We start from the raw sequence: 24,061 nt of genomic DNA, 5'->3' as shown, positions 1-24,061 counted from the left end.
AGGCTACAGTCAGAGAGACAGGCAGGATATGCTACAGTCAGAGAGACAGGCAGGATATGCTACAGTCAGAGAGACAGGCAGGATATGCTACAGTCAGAGAGACAGGCAGGATATGCTACAGTCAGAGAGACAGGCAGGATAGGCTACAGTCAGAGAGACAGGCAGGATATGCTACAGTCAGAGAGACAGGCAGGATAGGCTACAGTCAGAGAGACAGGCAGGATAGGCTACAGTCAGAGAGACAGGCAGGATAGGCTACAGTCAGAGAGACAGGCAGGATAGGCTACAGTCAGAGAGACAGGCAGGATATGCTACAGTCAGAGAGACAGGCAGGATATGCTACAGTCAGAGAGACAGGCAGGATATGCTACAGGCGGAGAGACAGGCAGGATGAGGAAGGACACGCACCCTGCTCAGCCATAGCGGTCTCAATGTGGTCTAGGGTAACATCGTCCTCGCAGAGGTCATAGGGCATGTTTCCATCTGAGTTGACGGCCAGGAGGTTGGCGTCACTACGGAGAAAGGGCAAGGTCATTCCTGAGACTTATCTATCCACTCACTGCTACAAGATGGCGTCTTACTGTTTGATGAGCAGCTCCACCAAGTGCAGGTGTCCGCAGGTGGCGGCGGCGTGCAGTGGGGTCCACAGCTCACTGTCACAGGCGTTCACGTCAGCGCCGGCGTCTACCAGCAACCGGACAATCTGCTCATAGTCATCAATACAGCACTGAGGACACAGGGGCGATATATCGTTATAATCCCCCCATCACCGACCATATACCACTATAATCCCCCCCATCACCGACCATATACCACTATAATCCCCCCATCACCGACCATATACCACTATAATCCCCCCATCACCGACCATATACCACTATAATCCCCCCCATCACCGACCATATACCACTATAATCCCCCCATCACCGACCATATACCACTATAATCCCCCCATCACCGACCATATACCACTATAATCCCCCCATCACCGACCATATACCACTATAATCCCCCCCATCACCGACCATATACCACTATAATCCCCCCATCACCGACCATATACCACTATAATCCCCCCATCACCGACCATATACCACTATAATCCCCCCATCACCGACCATATACCACTATAATCCCCCCATCACCGACCATATACCACTATAATCCCCCCATCACCGACCATATACCACTATAATCCCCCCATCACCGACCATATACCACTATAATCCCCCCATCACCGACCATATACCACTATAATCCCCCATCACCGACCATATACCACTATAATCCCCCATCACTGACCATATACCACTATAATCCCCCCCATCACCGACCATATACCTCTATAATCCCCCCATCACCGACCATAAACCGCTATAATCCCCCCCCATCACCGACCATATACCGCTATAATCCCCCCATCACCGACCATATACCACTATAATCCCCCCATCACCGACCATATACCACTATAATCCCCCCATCACCGACCATAATACCACTATAAACCCCCCATCAACCGACCATATACCACTATAATCCCCCATCACTGACCATATACCACTATAATCCCCCATCACTGACCATATACCACTATAATCCCCCCCATCACCGACCATATACCTCTATAATCCCCCCATCACCGACCATAAACCGCTATAATCCCCCCCCATCACCGACCATATACCACTATAATCCCCCCCCATCACCGACCATATACCGCTATAATCCCCCCCAACACCATCACCGACCATATACCACTATAATCCCCCCATCACTGACCATATACCACTATAATCCCCCATCACTGACCATATACCACTATAATCCCCCATCACTGACCATATACCACTATAATCCCCCCATCACCGACCATATACCGCTATAATCCCCCATCACCGACCATATACCACTATAATCCCCCATCACCGACCATATACCACTATAATCCCCCATCACTGACCATATACCACTATAATCCCCCATCACCGACCATATACCAATATAATCCCCCCATCACCGACCATATACCACTATAATCCCCCCCCCATCACCATCACCGACCATATACCGCTATAATCCTCTAGTCCATCGCTTCTCAAACTTTTTCTAGTGGAGCCTCACCCAACAGACCAAGAGGGTGCCTGGACCTCACCACACTGACCAAGAGGGTGCCTGGGCCTCACCAGACTGACCAAGAGGATGCTGGGCCTCACCAGACTGACCAAGAGGGCGCCTGGGCCTCACCAGACTGACCAAGAGGATGCCTGGGCCTCACCTGACTGACCAAGAGGGTGCCTGGGCCTCACCAGACTGACCAAGAGGATGCCTGGGCCTCACCACACTGACCAAGAGGGCACCTGGGCCTCACCACACTGACCAAGAGGGCGCCTGGGCCTCACCTGACTGACCAAGAGGGCGCCTGGGCCTCACCAGACTGACCAAGAGGATGCCTGGGCCTCACCACACTGACCAAGAGGGCGCCTGGGCCTCACCAGACTGACCAAGAGGATGCCTGGGCCTCACCACACTGACAAAGAGGGTGCCTGGGCCTCACCTGACTGACCAAGAGGGCGCCTGGGCCTCACCAGACTGACCAAGAGGATGCCTGGGCCTCACCACACTGACCAAGAGGGCGCCTGGGCCTCACCAGACTGACCAAGAGGATGCCTGGGCCTCACCACACTGACAAAGAGGGTGCCTGGGCCTCACCTGACTGACCAAGAGGGCGCCTGGGCCTCACCAGACTGACCAAGAGGGTGCCTGGGCCTCACCAGACTGACCAAGAGGGTGCCTGGGCCTCACCAGACTGACCAAGAGGGCGCCTGGGCCTCACCAGACTGACCAAGAGGATGCTGGACCTCACCAGACTGACCAAGAGGGCGCCTGGGCCTCACCAGACTGACCAAGAGGGCGCCTGGGCCTCACCTGACTGACCAAGAGGATGCCTGGGCCTCACCTGACTGACCAAGAGGGCGCCTGGGCCTCACCAGACTGACCAAGAGGGCGCCTGGGCCTCACCACACTGACCAAGAGGGTGCTGGGCCTCACCATATGTGGTGAAAGTCCATTTAAAAGCTGAGAATAATGCTAGGACTGGCTTCACCCGTCTCCCAAGCTCTATGTACTAATAAAGCAAGTACAGAATAAATGAATAACGTTAATGGTGCGTTCACACCTACAGGATCTGCAGCTGATTTTCTGCAGCAGATTTCAGTTAAATAACTGAACACAGCATCAGATTTGATGCTGTGTTCAGTTATTTAACTGAAATCTGCTGCAGAAAATCAGCTGCAGATCCTGTAGGTGTGAACGCACCCTAAAAGAGAGATCTTTGCAAACAGTAAAAGGACTGTGCAGATTATAGTTACTTTGGTGAAAACTGGCTCCTCAGCTGGGCCTCACCAACAACTAGGGGGCCTCACCAACAACTAGGGGGCCTCACCAACAACTAGGGGGCCTCACCAACAACTAGGGGGCCTCACCAACAACTAGGGGGCCTCACCAACAACTAGGGGGCCTCACCAACAACTAGGGGGCCTCACCAACAACTAGGGGGCCTCACCAACAACTAGGGGGCCTCACCAACAACTAGGGGGCCTCACCGTCAGCTAGGGGGCCTCACCAACAACTAGGGGGCCTCACCGTCAGCTAGGGGGCCTCACCAACAACTAGGGGGCCTCACCAACAACTAGGGGGCCTCACCGTCAGCTAGGGGGCCTCACCAACAACTAGGGGGCCTCACCAACAACTAGGGGGCCTCACCGTCAGCTAGGGGGCCTCACCAACAACTAGGGGGCCTCACCAACAACTAGGGGGCCTCACCAACAACTAGGGGGCCTCACCAACAACTAGGGGGCCTCACCAACAACTAGGGGGCCTCACCGTCAGCTAGGGGGCCTCACCAACAACTAGGGGGCCCCACAGTTTGAGAAGCACTGCTCTAGTCAACCATGATAATTAATGGCACTTCAGAATGCGACAATCCTGGCACTGTCAGTGGTGTGCGGCGGTCCTGGCACTGTCAGTGGTGTGCGGCGGTCCTGGCACTGTCAGTGGTGTGCGGCGGTCCTGGCACTGTCAGTGGTGTGCGGCGGTCCTGGCACGGTCAGTGGTGTGCGGCGGTCCTGGCACGGTCAGTGGTGTGCGGCGGTCCTGGCACGGTCAGTGTGTGCGGCGGTCCTGGCACGGTCAGTGGTGTGCGGCGGTCCTGGCACGGTCAGTGGTGTGGCGGCGGTCCCTGGCACGGTCAGTGTGTGCGGGCGGTCCTGGCACTGTCAGTGGTGTGCGGCGGTCCTGGCACGGTCAGTGGTGTGCGGCGGTCCTGGCACGGTCAGTGGTGTGCGGCGGTCCTGGCACGGTCAGTGGTGTGCGGCGGTCCTGGCACGGTCAGTGGTGTGCGGCGGTCCTGGCACGGTCAGTGGTGTGCGGCGGTCCTGCACGGTCAGTGGTGTGCGGCGGTCCTGGCACGGTCAGTGGTGTGCGGGCGGTCCTGGCACGGTCAGTGGTGTGCGGCGGTCCTGGCACGGTCAGTGGTGTGCGGCGTCCTGGCACGGTCAGTGGTGTGCGGCGGGTCCTGGCACGGTCAGTGGTGTGCGGCGGTCCTGGCACGGTCAGTGGTGTGCGGCGGTCCTGGCACGGTCAGTGGTGTGCGGCGGTCCTGGCACGGTCAGTGGTGTGCGGCGGTCCTGGCACGGTCAGTGGTGTGCGGCGGTCCTGGCACGGTCAGTGGTGTGCGGCGGTCCTGGCACGGTCAGTGGTGTGCGGCGGTCCTGGCACGGTCAGTGGTGTGCGGCGGTCCTGGCACTGTCAGTGGTGTGCGGTGGTCCTGGCACGGTCAGTGGTGTGCGGCGGTCCTGGCACTGTCAGTGGTGTGCGGTGGTCCTGGCACGGTCAGTGGTGTGCGGCGGTCCTGGCACTGTCAGTGGTGTGCAGCTCCCATCGCTGTGCACTATGATAAATGACATGATAAATTGCTACCACATGACTAAACCCCAACCCATATAATAGCCACCCCCCCCCCCAATATTGCCCAACGTAGTAGCCAACCCACCCCATAGTCCCATAGTATCCAGCCCTCCCCCATAGTCTCTTATATAGTATCCAGCCTTTCCCATAGTCTCTTATACAGTAACCAGCCCTCCCCATAGTCTCTTATATAGTAGCCAGCCCTCCCCATAGTCTCATATTGTATCCAGCCCTCCCCATAGTCTCTTATATAGTATCCAGCCCTCCCCCATAGTCTCTTATATAGTATCCAGCCTTTCCCATAGTCTCTTATACAGTAGCCAGCCCTCCCATAGTCTCTTATATAGTAGCCATCCCTCCCCCATAGTCTCTTATATAGTAGCCATCCCTCTCCCATAGTCTCTTATATAGTAGCCAGCCCTCCCCATAGTCTCTTATAAAGTAGCCAGCCCTCCCCCATAGTCTCTTATATAGTAGCCAGCCCTCCCCATAGTCTCATATATAGTAGCCAGCCCTCCCCATAGTCTCATATATAATAACCAGCCCTCCCCCATAGTCTCTTATATAGTAGCCAGCCCTCCCCCATAGTCTCTTATATAGTAGCCAGCCCTCCCCATAGTCTCTTATATAGTAGCCAGCCCTCCCCATAGTCTCTTATATAGTAGCCAGCCCTCCCCATAGTCTCTTATACAGTAGCCAGCCCTCCCCATAGTCTCTTATACAGTAACCAGCCCTCCCCATAGTCTCTTATATAGTAGCCAGCCCTCCCCATAGTCTCTTATATAGTAGCTAGCCCTCCCCATAGTCTCTTATATAGTAGCCAGCCCTCCCCCATAGTCTCTTATATAGTAGCCAGCCCTCCCCCATAGTCTCTTATATAGTAGCCAGCCCTCCCCCATAGTCTCATACAATAGCCAGCCCTCCCCCATAGTCTCATATAATAGCCATGGTGGGTCAGATGTAATTCTAACCCTGAATTGCCTGGCGGGCCAAAAATAGTGGCAGCGCAGGCCAGATTTGTCCCGCGGGCCGGAGTTTGACATGACTGTACCAGTATAATCCCCCGGCGGTCTCTCACCTGGTGCAGCGCTGTCAGTCCGTCCTCGTTGTACAGGTTGGCGCTGTACCCGCTCTGCAGAAGTTGGCAGACTGGAAAAAAAGACAAAAAAAAAAAAGACTCTAAGGGGAAGATTTATGAAGCTGGTGTAAAGTGACACTGTCAGTCGCCCCCGGAAACCAAGCAGATTCCACCTGTCAGTCCTCACAGACTCTTTGGAAAATGACAGGTGGAATCTGCTTGGTTGCCGGGGGCGACTGACAGTGTCACTTTACACCAGCTTCATAAATCTTCCCCTAAGCGGATGAGAGGTCAGAGGTGAATGACAGCGAGATCTGGGCGCCCCCTATGGGTCAGATGAGGCAGCAGAGGGCACGGCCTGTGCCTGACTTGGCGGCTGACAGGCACAATTACTGTCTGTTAGGGAAATATCCGCCAGAGACATTTAAAGGGGAAGATCAGCAAAACAATACAATCAACTGGTGCCAGAAAGTTATAACGATTTGTAATTTACTTCTATTAAAAATACTCCCCTCCAGTACTTATCAGCTGCTGTATGTCCTGCAGGAAATGGTGTTTTCTCTCCAGTCTGACACAGTGCTCTCTGCTGCCACCTCTGTCCATGTCAGGAACTGTCCAGAGCAGCAGCAAATCCCCATAGAAAACCTCTCCTGCTCTGGACAGTTCCTGACATGGACAGAGGTGGCAGCAGAGAGCACTGTGTCAGACTGGAGAGAAAACACCACTTCATGCAGGACATACAGCAGCTGATAAGTACTGGAAGACTGGAGTGAATCCACTGCTTCCTGCAGGATATACAGCAGCTGATAAGGCCCTCACACCCCAACCCCTACATACCACTCCCCTCCCTAACACCCCTCCCCATACATACCGTTCCCCCGCCCCAACGTACCACTCCCCCGCCCCAACACCCCACCCCTACATACCACTCCCCCGCCCCAACACACCACTCCCCCGCCCAACCCCCCACCCCTACATACCACTCCCCCGTCCAACACCCCACCCCTACATACCACTTCCCCGCCCAACCCCCCACCCCTACATACCATTCCCCCACCACACACCCCACCCCTACATACCACTCCCCGGCCCCAACATCCCGCCCCTACATACCACTCCAGCTCCCTAACACTCCACCCCTACATACCACTCCAGCTCCCTAACACTCCACCCCTACATACCACTCCAGCTCCCTAACACTCCACCCCTACATACCATTCCCCCTACCTAACACCCCGCCCCATACACACCACTCCCCTCCCTAACACCCCGCCCCATACACACCACTCCCCCTCCCTAACACCCCGCCCCATACACACCACTCCCCCTCCCTAACACACCCCGCCCCATACATACCACTCCTTGGGGAGGGATTTGGGGTGGTCAGCACACGTTGGATCTTGTAGTCCTGCAGCAGGGGGGGGGGGTATGCTATATGATGCACATGGTTATTAGCTTCAGTCCAAAGTATTTATTAGGCCACCGGATCCTGCACTCGGACGCAGCAGGTGACTAATCGGGGAGTCTGCGGCAGTGCGGGGGTAAAAGGAAGCAGCACATTTCCTGATCCCTGAGTCAACACCAAAATCTCCAGCAAACACCATGTGACCGAGACCGCGCCGACCCCAGCGGGTGCCAGAAAGTCACACAGCGCCCCTCCATGTCCCTCCAGCCATAAACCAGGAGGCTTTGGAACAGCAGTTGGTGACAACTAATAATGGCATCTGATAGAGAACCCGGAGGAGTTGTCAGAGGTCACCAGAGACCTCACAGGGCCGCGGAGGGGGGAGGGGGGGGGGGGCGCACTAACCCACCACCACATACTAAAGTATCATCCCCAGGACCCCCCCCAGCTGTACATTATACAGGGGGCACACTAACCCCCCACCACATACTACAGTATCATCCCCAGGACCCCCCCCCAGCTGTACATTATACAGGGGGCACACTACCCACCACCACATACTACAGTATCATCCCCAGGGACCCCCCCCCAGCTGTACATTATACAGGGGGCGCACTAACCCACCACCACATACTACAGTATCATCCCCAGGACCCCCCCCCCCCAGCTGTACATTATACAGGGGGCACACTAACCCCCCACCACATACTACAGTATCATCCCCAGGACCCCCCCAGCTGTACATTATACAGGGGGCACACTAACCCACCACCACATACTACAGTATCATCCCCAGGACCCCCCCCCCAGCTGTACATTATACAGGGGGCGCACTAACCCACCACCACATACTACAGTATCATCCCCAGGACCCCCCCCCCCCAGCTGTACATTATACAGGGGGCACACTAACCCCCCACCACATACTACAGTATCATCCCCAGGACCCCCCCCCCAGCTGTACATTATACAGGGGGCACACTAACCCCCCACCACATACTACAGTATCATCCCCAGGACCCCCCCCCAGCTGTACATTATACAGGGGGCACACTAACCCACCACCACATACTACAGTATCATCCCCAGGACCCCCCCCCAGCTGTACATTATACAGGGGGCACACTAACCCACCACCACATACTACAGTATCATCCCCAGGACCCCCCCCAGCTGTACATTATACAGGGGGCACACTAACCCCCCACCACATACTACAGTATCATCCCCAGGACCCCCCCCTTCCCCAGCTGTACATTATACAGGGGGCGCACTAACCCACCACCACATACTACAGTATCATCCCCAGGACCCCCCCCCCTGCTGTACATTATACAGGGGGCACACTAACCCCCCACCACATACTACAGTATCATCCCCAGGACCCCCCCCAGCTGTACATTATACAGGGGGCACACTAACCCACCACCACATACTACAGTATCATCCCCAGGACCCCCCCCAGCTGTACATTATACAGGGGGCACACTAACCACCCCACCACATACTACAGTATATCCCCAGGACCCCCCCCCAGCTGTACATTATACAGGGGGCACACTAACCCACCACCACATACTACAGTATCATCCCCAGGACCCCCCCCCCAGCTGTACATTATACAGGGGGCACACTAACCCACCACCACATACTACAGTATTATCCCCAGGACCCCCCCCCCAGCTGTACATTATACAGGGGGCACACTAACCCCCCACCACATACTACAGTATCATCCCAGGACCCCCCCCCAGCTGTACATTATACAGGGGGCACACTAACCCACCACCACATACTACAGTATCATCCCCAGGACCCCCCAGCTGTACATTATACAGGGGGCGCACTAACCCCCCACCACATACTACAGTATCATCCCCAAGACCCCCCCCCCAGGCTGTACATTATACAGGGGGCACACTAACCCCCCACCACATACTACAGTATCATCCCCAGGACCCCCCCAGCTGTACATTATACAGGGGGCACACTAACCCACCACCACATACTACAGTATCATCCCCAGGACCCCCCCCCAGCTGTACATTATACAGGGGGCACACTAACCCCCCACCACATACTACAGTATTATCCCCAGGACCCCCCCCCAGCTGTACATTATACAGGGGGGCCACTAACCCCCCACCACATACTACAGTATTATCCCAGGACCCCCCTTCCCCAGCTGTACATTATACAGGGGGCACACTAACCCCCCACCACATACTACAGTATTATCCCCAGGACCCCCCTTCCCCAGCTGTACATTATACAGGGGGCACACTAACCCCCCACCACATACTACAGTATCATCCCCAGGACCCCCCCAGCTGTACATTATACAGGGGGCACACTAACCCACCACCACATACTACAGTATTATCCCCAGGACCCCCCCCCCAGCTGTAACATTATACAGGGGGCACACTAACCCACCACCACATACTACAGAATCATCCCCAGGAACCCCCCCCCCAGCTGTACATTATACAGGGGGCACACTAACCCCCCACCACATACTACAGTATCATCCCAGGACCCCCCCCCCCATCTGTACATTATACAGGGGGCACACTAACCCCCCACCACATACTACAGTATTATCCCCAGGACCCCCCCCCCCAGCTGTACATTATACAGGGGGCACACTAACCCCCCACCACATACTACAGTATCATCCCCAGGACCCCCCCCCCAGCTGTACATTATACAGGGGGCACACTAACCCCCCACCACATACTACAGTATCATCCCAGACCCCACCCCAGCTGTACATTATAAAGGGGGCACACTAACCCACCACCACATACTACAGTATCATCCCCAGGACCCCCCCAGCTGTACATTATACAGGGGGCACACTAACCCACCACCACATACTACAGTATCATCCCCAGGACCCCCCCAGCTGTACATTATACAGGGGGCACACTAACCCACCACCACATACTACAGTATCATCCCCAAGGACCCCCCCAGCTGTACATTATACAGGGGGCACACTAACCCCCCACCACATACTACAGTATTATCCCCAAGGACCCCCCAAGCTGTACATTAATACAGGGGGCACACTAACCCACCACCACATACTACAGTATCATCCCCAGGACCCCCCCCCCAGCTGTACATTATACAGGGGGCACACTAACCCACCACCACATACTACAGTAATCATCCCCAGGACCCCCCCCAGCTGTACATTATACAAGGGGGGCGACACTAACCCACCACCACATACTACAGTATCATCCCCAGGACCCCCCCCCCCCCAGCTGTAACATTATACAGGGGGCACACTAACCCCCACCACATACTACAGTATCATCCCCAGGAACCCCCCCCAGCTGTACATTATACCGGGGGCACACTAACCCCCCACCCACATACTACAGTATCATCCCCAGGACCCCCCCCCCAGCTGACATTATACAGGGGGCGCACTAACCCACCACCGCATACTACAGTAGTCATCCCCAGGACCCCCCCCCCCAGCTGTACATTATACAGGGGGCACACTAACCCCCCAACCACAATACTACAGTATCATCCCCAGGACCTCCCCCCCCCCAGCTGTACATTATACAGGGGGGCGCACTACCCACCACCACATCTACAGTATCATCCCAGGACCCCCCCAGCTGTACATTATACAGGGGGCACACTAACCCCCCACCACAATACTACAGTATCATCCCCAGGACCCCTCCCCCCAGCTGTACATTATACAGGGGGCACACTAACCCCCCACCACATACTACAGTATCATCCCAGGAACCCGCCCCCAGCTGTACATTATACAGGGGCACACTAACCCCCCACCCATACTACAGTATCATCCCCCAGGACCCCCCCCCGCTGTACATTACAGGGGGGCACACTAACCCCCCACCCATACTACAGTATCATCCCAGGAACCCCCCCCCCCCAGCTGTACATTATACAGGGGCGACACTAACCCACCACCAGCATACTACAGTATCATCCCCAGGACCCCCCCCCCCAGCTGTACATTATACAGGGGGGCACACTAACCCCCCACCACATACTTACAGTATCATCCCCAAGGACCCCCCCCCCAGCTGTACATTATACAGGGGGGCGCACTAACCCACCACCACATACTACAGTATCATCCCCAGGACCCCCCCCAGCTGTACATTATACAGGGGGCACACTAACCCCCCAACCACATACTACAGTATTATCCCCAGGACCCCCCCCCAGCTGTACATTATACAGGGGGCACACTAACCCCCACCACATACTACAGTATCATCCCCAGGACCCCCCCCCCCCAGCTTTACATTAGACAGGGGGCGCACTAACCACCACCACATACTACAGTATTCATCCCCAGGACCCCCCCCCCAGCTGTACATTATACAGGGGGCACACTACCCCCCACCACCTACTACAGTATCATCCCCAGGACCCCCCCCCAGCTGTCATTATACAGGGGGCACACTAACCCACCACCACACATACTACAGTATCATCCCCAGGACCCCCCCCCCCAGCTGTACTTATACAGGGGGCACACTAACCCCCCACCACATACTACAGTATCATCCCCAGGACCCCCCCAGCTGTACATTATACAGGGGGCACACTAACCCCCCACCCATACTACAGTATCATCCCCAGGACCCCCCCAGCTGTACATTATACAGGGGGCACACTAACCCACCACACATACTACAGTATCATCCCCAGGACCCCCCCCCCCCAGCTGTACATTATACAGGGGGCACACTAACCCCCCACCACATACTACAGTATCATCCCCAGAGACCCCCCCCAGCTGTACATTATACAGGGGGCAACACTAACCCCCCACCACATACTACAGTATCATCCCCAGGACCCCCCCAGCTGTACATTATACAGGGGGCACACTAACCCACCACCACATACTACAGTATCATCCCCAGGACCCCCCCCCCCAGCTGTACATTATACAGGGGGCACACTAACCCCCCACCACATACTACAGTATCATCCCCAGACCCCCCCCAGCTGTACATTATACATGGGGCACACTAACCCACACCACATACTACAGTATCATCCCCAGGACCCCCCCCCCCAGCTGTACATTATACAGGGGCACACTAACCACCCACCACATACTACAGTATCATCCCCAGGACCCCCCCCCAGCTGTACATTATACAGGGGGCGCACTAACCCACCACCACATACTACAGTATCATCCCCAGGACCCCCCCAGCTGTACATTATACAGGGGGCACACTAACCCCCCACCACATACTACAGTATCATCCCCAGGACCCCCCCCAGCTGTACATTATACAGGGGGCACACTAACCCACCACCCACATACTACAGTATCATACCCCAGGACCCCCCCCCCCCATCTGTACATTATACAGGGGGCACACTAACCCCCACACATACTACAGTATCATCCCCAGGACCCCCCCCCCCCCAGCTGTACATTATACAGGGGGCACACTAACCCACCACCACATACTACAGTATCATCCCCAGGACCCCCCCCCCAGCTGTACATTATACAGGGGGCACACTAACCCCCCACCACATACTACAGTATCATCCCCAGGACCCCCCCAGCTGTACATTATACAGGGGGCACACTAACCCACCACCACATACTACAGTATCATCCCCAGGACCCCCCCAGCTGTACATTATACAGGGGCACACTAACCCCCCACCACATACTACAGTATCATCCCCAGGACCCCCCCCAGCTGTACATTATACAGGGGGCACACTAACCCCCCACCACATACTACAGTATCATCCCCAGGACCCCCCCCCCAGCTGTACATTATACAGGGGGCACACTAACCCACCACCACATACTACAGTATCATCCCAGGACCCCCCCCCCAGCTGTACATTATACAGGGGGCAGCACTAACCCCCACCACACATACTACAGTAATCATCCCCTAGGACCCCCCCCAGCTGTACATTATACAGGGGCACACTAACCCACCACCACATACTACAGTATCATCCCCAGGACCCCCCCCCCCCCCCCCAGCTGTACATTATACAGGGGCACACTAACCCACCCACCACATACTACAGTATCATCCCCAGGACCCCACCCCCCAGCTGTACATTATACAGGGGGCACACTAACCCACCACCACATACTACAGTATCATCCCCAGGACCCCCCCCCCCAGCTGTACATTATACAGGGGGCACACTAACCCCCCACCACATACTACAGTATCATCCCCAGGACCCCCCCCCAGCTGTACCATTATACAGGGGGCACACTAACCCACCACCACATACTACAGTATCATCCCCAGGACCCCCCCCTCCCAAGCTGTACATTATACAGGGGGCACACTAACCCCCCACCACATACTACAGTATATCCCCAGGACCCCCCCAGCTGTACATTATACAGGGGGCACACTAACCCCCCACCACATACTACAGTATCATCCCAGGACCCCCCCAGCTGTACATTATACAGGGGGCACACTAACCCACCACCACATACTACAGTATCATCCCCAGGACCCCCCCCCCCCCTGTACATTATACAGGGGGCACACTAACCCCCACCACATACTACAGTATCATCCCCAGGACCCCCCCCCCCACCAGCTGTAACATTATACAGGGGGCACACTAACCACCACCACATACTACAGTATCATCCCCAGGAACCCCCCCCCCCCAAGCTGTACATTATACAGGGGGCACACTAACCCCCCACCACATACTACAGTACATCCCAGGACCCCCCCCCAGCTGTACATTATACGGGGGCACACTAAACCCCACCACCACATACTACAGTATCATCCCCAGGACCCCCCCCCCCCAGCTGTACATTTATACAGGGGGCACACTAAACCCCCACCACATACTACAGTTTCATCCCCAGGACCCCCCCCCCCCCAGCTGTACATTATACAGGGGGCACACTAACCCACCACACATACTACAGTATCATCCCCCAGGACCCCCCCCAGCTGTACTTTATACAGGGGGCACACTAACCCCACCACCACATACTACAGTATCCTCCCAGGACCCCCCCCCCCCCCCAGCTGTACATTATACAGGGGGCACACTAACCCCCCCACCACATACTACAGTATCATCCCCAGGACCCCCCCAGCTGTACATTATACAGGGGGCACACTAACCCCCACCACATACTACAGTATCATCCCCAGGACCCCCCCAGCTGTACATTATACAGGGGGCACACTAACCCCCCACCACATACTACAGTATTATCCCCAGGACCCCCCCCCCCGCTGTACATTATACAGGGGGCACACTAACCCACCACCACAAACTACAGTATCATCCCCAGGACCCCCCCCCCCCCCCCCCAGCTGTACATTATACAGGGGGCACACTAACCCACAACCACATACTACAGTATCATCCCCAGGACCCCCCCCCCCCCCAGCTGTACATTATACAGGGGGCACACTAACCCACCACCACATACTACAGTATCATCCCCAGGACCCCCCCCCCCAGCTGTACATTATACAGGGGGCACACTAACCCCCCACCACATACTACAGTATCATCCCCAGGACCCCCCCCCCCCCAGCTGTACATTATACAGGGGGCACACTAACCCACCACCACATACTACAGTATTTCATCCCCAGGACCACCCCCCCCCTTTCCCAGCTGTACATTATACAGGGGGCAGACACTAACCCACCCCCACATACTACAGTATCATCCCAGGACCCCCCCCCAGCTGTACATTATACAGGGGGCACACTAACCCACCACCACATACTACAGTATCATCCCCAGGACCCCCCCCCCAGCTGTACATTATACAGGGGGCACACTAACCCCCCACCACATACTACAGTATCATCCCCAGGACCCCCCCCCCGCCAGCTGTACATTATACAGGGGCACACTAACCCACAACCACACTACTACAGTTATCATCCCCAGGACCACCCCCCCCAGCTGTACATTATACAGTGGGGCACACTAACCCAACACCACATACTACAGTATCATCCCCCGGACCCCCCCCCCCCCCAGCTGTACATATACAGGGGCACACTAACCCCCAACCACATACTACAGTAGTACAACCCAGGACCCCCCCAGCTGTACATTATACAGGGGGCACACTAACCCCCCACCACATACTACAGTATCATCCCCAGGACCCCCCCCCCCCAGCTGTACATTATACAGGGGGCACACTAACCCACCACCACATACTACACTATCATCCCCAGGACCCCCCCCCCCCCCAGCTGTACATTATACAGGGGGCACACTAACCCCCCACCACATACTACAGTATCATCCCCAGGACCCCCCCCAGCTGTACATTATACAGGGGGCACACTAACCCCCCCCCCCCCACCACTACTACAGTATCATCCCCAGCCCCCCCCCCCCCAGCTGTACATTATACAGGGGGCACACTAACCCACCACCACATACTACAGTATTATCCCCAGGACCCCCCCCAGCTGTACATTATACAGGGGGCACACTAACCCACCACCACATACTACAGTATCATCCCCAGGACCCCCCCAGCTGTACATTATACAGGGGGCACACTAACCCCCCACCACATACTACAGTATCATCCCCAGGACCCCCCCCCCAGCTGTACATTATACAGGGGGCACACTAACCCCCCACCACATACTACAGTATCATCCCCAAGACTCCCCCAGCTGTACATTATACAGGGGGCACACTAACCCACCACCACATACTACAGTATCATCCCCAGGACCCCCCCCCCCCAGCTGTACATTATACAGGGGGCACACTAACCCACCACCACATACTACAGTATCATCCCCAGGACCCCCCCCCCCCCAGCTGTACATTATACAGGGTGCACACTAACCCCCCACCACATACTACAGTATCATCCCCAGGACCCCCCAGCTGTACGTTATACAGGGGGCACACTAACCCCCACCACATACTACAGTATCATCCCCAGGACCCCCCCCCCCCAGCTGTACATTATACAGGGGGCGCACTAACCCACCACCACATACTACAGTATCATCCCCAGGACCCCCCCAGCTGTACATTATACAGGGGGCGCACTAACCCACCACCACATACTACAGTATCATCCCCAGGACCCCCCCCCCCAGCTGTACATTATACAGGGGGCGCACTAACCCACCACCACATACTACAGTATCATCCCCAGGACCCCCCCCCCCCCAGCTGTACATTATACAGGGGGCACACTAACCCACCACCACATACTACAGTATCATCCCCAGGACCCCCCCAGCTGTACATTATACAGGGGGCGCACTAACCCCCCACCACATACTACAGTATCATCCCCAGGACCCCCCCCAGCTGTACATTATACAGGGGGCACACTAACCCCCCACCACATACTACAGTATCATCCCCAGGACCCCCCCCCAGCTGTACATTATACAGGGGGCACACTAACCCCCCACCACATACTACAGTATCATCCCCAGGACCCCCCCCCAGCTGTACATTATACAGGGGGCACACTAACCCCCCACCACATACTACAGTATCATCCCCAGGACCCCCCCCAGCTGTACATTATACAGGGGGCACACTAACCCCCCACCACATACTACAGTATCATCCCCAGGACCCCCCCAGCTGTACATTATACAGGGGGCACACTAACCCCCCACCACATACTACAGTATCATCCCCAGCCCCCCCCCCCCCAGCTGTACATTATACAGGGGGCACACTAACCCCCCACCACATACTACAGTATCATCCCCCGGCCCCCCCCCCCCCCCAGCTGTACATTATACAGGGGGCACACTAACCCCCCACCACATACTACAGTATCATCCCCAGGACCCCCCCCAGCTGTACATTATACAGGGGGCGCACTAACCCACCACCACATACTACAGTATTATCCCCAGGACCCCCCCCCAGCTGTACATTATACAGGGGGCACACTAACCCACCACCACATACTACAGTATCATCCCCAGGACTCCCCCCCCCAGCTGTACATTATACAGGGGGCACACTAACCCCCCACCACATACTACAGTATCATCCCCAGGACCCCCCCCCAGCTGTACATTATACAGGGGGCACACTAACCCCCCACCACATACTACAGTATCATCCCCAGGACTCCCCCAGCTGTACATTATATAGGGGGCACACTAACCCCCCACCACATACTACCACATATTACACCCCCTCCAGCAGACGCCTGGCATTGAGCTGCCCCAGTGTCCAGTGACGCCGCACATCACCAATCAGAAGTTTCCCTTGTGGCAGCGATGTCGTCCTGTCTGTATGTGATCTGTGCGGCTGCAGCACCTGAGGGCAGTCATTAGGGGGGGGGGGGGGTCACATACTTATGGATACACACCATGTATTCACCTCTAGGCCGTTCTTTTATTACATATTCATTACACCACACCTGATATAGGGAGAGATACCAGACACGGGAACCCAAGGACAGAACAGGAACAAAGTTCTGTGACCGTCGCCCTTCTCCACCCCAATCCATGACAATAAGCAGCAGGAACTTCCTACAACCTGATCCCCTCCAGGCCCGATGGGGGTTTCCTCAGGCTCTTCCCTCTGATGTCGACACATTCAGCCCTTACAGCACGGACGGTGTATCTCAGGTCCCGTCATGTGCACTGGCCTCCTCACATGGAGACTTGTTTGTGGGTCCTGGATGTAAGGGTGGTCTCTGGTGGGACGGGCCTAACAGAGGACTCTCTATAAGAAGGCTGTGACATAGGAACCTCGTGGTGGGTCCTGGATGTAAGGGTGGTCTCAGGTGGGACGGGCCTATCAGAGGACTCTCTATAAGGCGGCTGTGACATAGGAACCTCGTGGTGGGTCCTGGATGTAAGGGTGGTCTCTGGTGGGACGGGCCTATCAGAGGACTCTCTATAAGAAGGCTGTGATATAGGAACCTCGTGGTGGGTTCTGGATATAAGGGTGGTCTCTGGTGGGACGGGCCTATCAGAGGACTCTCTATAAGAAGGCTGCGATATAGGAACCTCATGGTGGGTCCTGGATGTAAGGGTGGTCTCTGGTGGGACGGGCCTATCAGAGGACTCTCTATAAGGCGGCTGTGATATAGGAACCTCATGGTGGGTTCTGGATATAAGGGTGGTCTCTGGTGGGACGGGCCTATCAGAGGACTCTCTATAAGAAGGCTGTGATATAGGAACCTCATGGTGGGTCCTGGATGTAAGGGTGGTCTCTGGTGGGACGGGCCTATCAGAGGACTCTCTGTAAGAAGGATGTGACATAGGAACCTCATGGTGGGTCCTGGATGTAAGGGTGGTCTCTGGTGGGACGGGCCTTTCCTTCAGAGGACTCTCTATAAGAAGGCTGTGACATAGGAACCTCGTGGTGGGTCCTGGATGTAAGGGTGGTCTCTGGTGGGACGGGCCTATCAGAGGACTCTCTATAAGAAGGCTGTGATATAGGAACCTCGTGGTGGGTTCTGGATATAAGGGTGGTCTCTGGTGGGACGGGCCTATCAGAGGACTCTCTATAAGAAGGCTGTGACATAGGAACCTTGTGGTGGGTTCTGGATGTAAGGGTGGTCTCTGGTGGGACGGGCCTTTCCTTCAGAGGACTCTCTATAAGGCGGCTGTGATATAGAAACCTTGTGGTGGGTTCTGGATGTAAGGGTGGTCTCTGGTGGGACGGGCCTTTCCTTCACAGAAATCTCTCTACAGAAACCTCATGAAGCCCTCAGTAATCACTGAGTACAGTCATGGCTGTGGGATGTTTAATCAGGATTGGGGGGCATCCATGTTATCTGTGGGATCACATTGTGGTGTGATACTGGCACATATAGCATTCAGGAGAGGGCCGGGACCCAGGTCTGGCCCAGTTACTGCGGCCTCAGGCACCTCACAGTAATCCTATTAATCCTGGAAGGCGCCGCCTGACGTCACCAGGACCATAACAAGATTACCTCTTAACACAGACCTCCCCGGAGAGGAAAGCACGGCCATCAGATCCCCCCCAAGGGTGAGGAGGTGTAAGGAGAGGAAAGCACGGCCATCAGATCCCTCCGAGGGTGGGGAGGTGTAAGGGGAAGAGCACGGCCATCAGATCCCTCCGAGGGTGGGGAGGTGTAAGGGGAAGAGCACGGCCATCAGATCCCCCCGAGGGTGAGGAGGTGTAAGGGGGAAAGCACGGCCATCAGATCCCTCCGAGGGTGGGGAGGTGTAAGGGGGAAAGCACGGCCATCAGATCCCCCCCGAGGGTGAGGAAGTGTAAGGGGGAAAGCACGGCCATCAGATCCCCCCAAGGGTGAGGAGGTGTAAGGGGGAGAGCACGGCCATCAGATCCCCCCCGAGGGTGAGGAGGTGTAAGGAGAGGAAAGCACGGCCATCAGATCCCTCCGAGGGTGGGGAGCTGTAAGGAGAGGAAAGCACGGCCATCAGATCCCCCCAAGGGTGAGGAGGTGTAAGGAGAGGAAAGCACGGCCATCAGATCCCCCCGAGGGTGGGGAGGTGTAAGGGGAAGAGCACGGCCATCAGATTCCTCTGAGGGGGGGGGAGGTGTAAGGGGGAAAGCACGGCCATCAGATCCCTCCGAGGGTGGAGAGGTGTAAGGGGAAGAGCACGGCCATCAGATCCCTCCGAGGGTGGGGAGGTGTAAAGGGGAAAGCACGGCCATTAGATCCCCCCCGAGGGTGGAGAGGTGTAAGGGGAAGAGCACGGCCATCAGATCCCTCCGAGGGTGGGGAGGTGTAAAGGGGAAAGCACGGCCATCAGATCCCTCTGAGGGTGGGGAGGTGTAAGGGGAAGAGCACGGCCATCAGATCCCCCCGAGGGTGGGGAGGTGTAAGGGGGGAAGAGAACGGATATCAGATCCACACACACACACACACAGACACCATTGCTTCTCATAGCAGTCTCTTCATTACAGTCACATTGGACATTACACTACTCTTCCTATAAACACCAGTGATGCAGGGGAGGCACGAGGCGTCTCAGACCTCAGTAATGTCATTACCTCCCAGAGTGTGACATGAAGCTGCTGAGGCTTATCATCCACCATAAGCCGATCCCTCCTTATGCCATTACACTAGGAGGAGGGCCGGGGCGGTGCGGGAAGTGAGGAGGAGGGCCGGGGCGGTGCGGGAAGTGAGGAGGAGGGCCGGGGCGGTGCGGGAAGTGAGGAGGAGGGCCGGGGCGGTGCGGGAAGTGAGGAGGAGGGCCGGGGCGGTGCGGGAAGTGAGGAGGAGGGCCGGGGCGGTGCGGGAAGTGAGGAGGAGGGCCGGGGCGGTGCGGGAAGTGAGGAGGAGGGCCGGGGCGGTGCGGGAAGTGAGGAGGAGGGCCGGGGCGGTGCGGGAAGTGAGGAGGAGGGCCGGGGCGGTGCGGGAAGTGAGGAGGAGGGCCGGGGCGGTGCGGGAAGTGAGGAGGAGGGCCGGGGCGGTGCGGGAAGTGAGGAGGAGGGCCGGGGCGGTGCGGGAAGTGAGGAGGAGGGCCGGGGCGGTGCGGGAAGTGAGGAGGAGGGCCGGGGCGGTGCGGGAAGTGAGGAGGAGGGCCGGGGCGGTGCGGGAAGTGAGGAGGAGGGCCGGGGCGGTGCGGGAAGTGAGGAGGAGGGCCGGGGCGGTCGGGAAGTGAGGAGGAGGGCCGGGGCGGTACGGGAAGGGAGGAGGAGGGCCGGGGCGGTCCGGGAAGTGAGGAGGAGGGCCGGGGCGGTCCGGGAAGTGAGGAGGAGGGCCGGGGCGGTCCGGGAAGTGGGAAGAATGGTATATCAGGGGTCAGAGAGTATATCAGGGGTCAGGATGGTATACCGGGGGTCAGGAAGGTATACCGGGGGTCAGGAAGGTATACCGGGGGTCAGGAGGGTGTATTGGAGACAGAGAGTATATCAGGGGTCAGAGAGTATATCAGGGGTCAGGAGGGTATGCTGGGGGTCAGGAGGGTACACCGGGGGTCAGGATGGTAAACCGGGGGTCAGGATGGTATACCGGGGGTCAGGATGGTATACCGGGGGTCAGGATGGTATACCGGCGGAGTAAGGGAATGTACCAGCACCCAGGATGGTATACGATGGGGGGGGTCAGGATGGTATACCGGGGGTCAGGATGGTATACCAGCGGTCAGCATGGTATATGGGGGGTCAGGATGGTATATCAGGAGTAAGGGAATGTACCAGCACCCAGGATGGTATTTCAGGGGTCTGGATGGTATACCAGCAGTCAGGATGGTATATTGGGGGTCAGGACGAGATACCGGGGGTCATGAGGGTATGCCGGGGGTCATGAGGGTGTATTGGAGTCAGAGAGTATATGGGAGGTCACGATGGTATATCAGCGGTCAGGAGGGTATGCTGGGGGTAAGGATGGTATATGGGAGGTAAGGAGGGTGTATTGGAGACAGAGAGTATATCAGGGGTCAGGAGGGTATATCGGGGGTCAGGATGGTACACCGGGGGTCAGGATGGTACACCGGGGGTCAGGATGGTATATCAGGGGTCAGAGAGTATATCAGGGGTCAGGATGGTATACCGGGGGTCAGGATGGTATACCGGGGGTCAGGATGGTATACCGGGGGTCAAAGAGTATATCAGGGGTCAAAGAGTATATCAGGGGTCAAAGAGTATATCAGGGGTCAAAGAGTATATCAGGGGTCAAAGAGTATATCAGGGGTCAGGATGGTATACTGGGGGTCAGGATGGTGTATTGGAGACAGAGAGTATATCAGGGGTTAGAGAGTATATCAGGGGTAAGGAGGGTACGCTGGGGGTCAGGAGGGTACACCGGGGGTCAGGATGGTATATCAGGGGTCAGAGAGTATATCAGGGGTCAGGATGGTATACCGGGGGTCAGGAAGGTATACCGTGGGTCAGGAGGGTGTATTGGAGACAGAGAGTATATCAGGGGTCAGAGAGTATATCAGGGGTCAGAGAGTATATCAGGGGTCAGAGAGTATATCAGGGGTCAGAGAGTATATCAGGGGTCAGGAGGGTATGCTGGGGGTCAGGAGGGTACACCGGGGGTCAGGATGGTATACCGGGGGTCAGGATGGTATACCGGGGGTCAGAGAGTATATCAGGGGTCAGGATGGTATACCGGGGGTCAGGAAGGTATACCGTGGGTCAGGAGGGTGTATTGGAGACAGAGAGTATATCAGGGGTCAGAGAGTATATCAGGGGTCAGGAGGGTATGCTGGGGGTCAGGAGGGTACACCGGGGGTCAGGATGGTATACCGGGGGTCAGGATGGTATACCGGGGGTCAGGATGGTATATCAGGGGTCAGAGAGTATATCAGGGGTCAGGATGGTATACCGGGGGTCAGGAAGGTATACCGTGGGTCAGGAGGGTGTATTGGAGACAGAGAGTATATCAGGGGTCAGAGAGTATATCAGGGGTCAGGAGGGTATGCTGGGGGTCAGGAGGGTACACCGGGGGTCAGGATGGTATACTGGGGGTCAGGATGGTATATCGGGGGTCAGGATGGTATACCGGGGGTCAGGATGGTATACCGGGGGTCAGGATGGTATACCGGGGGTCAGGAGGGGATACCGGGGGTCAGAGAGTATATCAGGGGTCAGGATGGTATACCGGGGGTCAGGAGAGTATATCGGGGGTCAGGAGGGTATGCTGGGGGTCAAGGGGGTATATCGGGGGTTAGAGAGTATCCTCTCACCTTCCTCCACATCGTTGCGGGCTGCGGCCTCCAGCAGGGTGACATCCTGGGGGAACAGTACCCGGCGCTGGTCCCGGCTGCCCGCCTTCTTTGGCCGTCCCTTGGCCTTCTTGCCCTGCGCCTCTTTCTCAGACTGCGCCCACTTCTTCAGCTGCTGCGCCCGTCTCTTCTGCGCATGCTTCAGCCTCTCCTGCGTGCTCATGCGGCTGACGGCCGGCATCTCTGACAGCAGCTCCAGGTGCTCCGCCATGGTGGTCAGGTGGGGTGGTCTGCACACAGGGGACCCCACTACCTGCACCAGCCCTGCATGTCCCCTCACCTCAGGGGCCCCTGAGCCGAGCCGTCAGAGCCCAATTTGTCCATGGATCGCCACAGAAGCAGCGGGGCCCCGGGGGCCGGAGGAGGACCAGGAGCAGCAGGGCCCCGGGGCCGGAGGAGGACCAGGAGCAGCGGGGCCCGGAGGAGGACCAGGAGCAGCGGGGCCCCGGGGCCGGAGGAGGACCAGGAGCAGCGGGGCCCCAGGGGACTGCAGGAAATGAGGGGCCCCGGGGGTCTGCAGGAGGTGAGGGGCCCCGGGGGTCTGCAGGAGGTGACGGGCCCCGGGGGTCTGCAGGAGGTGACGGGCCCCGGGGGTCTGCAGGAGGTGACGGGCCCCGGGGGTCTGCAGGAGGTGACGGGCCCCGGGGGTCTGCAGGAGGTGACGGGCCCCGGGGGTCTGCAGGAGGTGAGGGGCCCCGGGGGTCTGCAGGAGGTGAGGGGCCCCGGGGGTCTGCAGGAGGTGACGGGCCCCGGGGGTCTGCAGGAAATGAGGGGCCCCGGGGGTCTGCAGGAGGTGAGGGGCCCCGGGGGTCTGCAGGAGGTGACGGGCCCGGGGTCTGCAGGAGGTGAGGGGCCCCGGGGGTCTGCAGGAGGTGAGGGGCCCCGGGGGTCTGCAGGAGGTGAGGGGCC

At 57.2% G+C, this 24,061-nt stretch overlaps 1 protein-coding gene across 2 annotated transcripts in view; it reads right to left on the bottom strand.

The window, feature by feature from the left end:
- PPP1R16A (protein phosphatase 1 regulatory subunit 16A) overlaps positions 1-23,680 on the bottom strand; it is a 33,140-nt gene extending 9,460 nt beyond the window's left edge. Inside the window, exons 1-4 of one of the 2 annotated variants that reach the window (XM_069956908.1) lie at positions 23,114-23,680; positions 6,047-6,117; positions 582-727; positions 409-512 (exon numbers count right to left, since the gene is read on the bottom strand). In XM_069956908.1, coding sequence (XP_069813009.1) covers positions 409-512; positions 582-727; positions 6,047-6,117; positions 23,114-23,363 — 571 coding nt within the window. In that variant the 5' untranslated portion in view covers positions 23,364-23,680. Of the gene's footprint in view, positions 1-408; positions 513-581; positions 728-3,051; positions 3,118-6,046; positions 6,118-23,113 lie in introns of those variants that run through there. The other variant, XM_069956909.1, reaches the window with a different exon arrangement.
- Between the last annotated feature and the right edge of the window lie 381 nt (positions 23,681-24,061).

This window comes from Dendropsophus ebraccatus, chromosome 2 (genome assembly GCF_027789765.1).
Source record: "Dendropsophus ebraccatus isolate aDenEbr1 chromosome 2, aDenEbr1.pat, whole genome shotgun sequence".
NCBI lineage: Eukaryota > Metazoa > Chordata > Amphibia > Anura > Hylidae > Dendropsophus > Dendropsophus ebraccatus.
The sequence above is the reverse complement of the archived record's forward strand: the minus strand, read 5'-3'. Positions and strand labels throughout refer to the sequence as shown.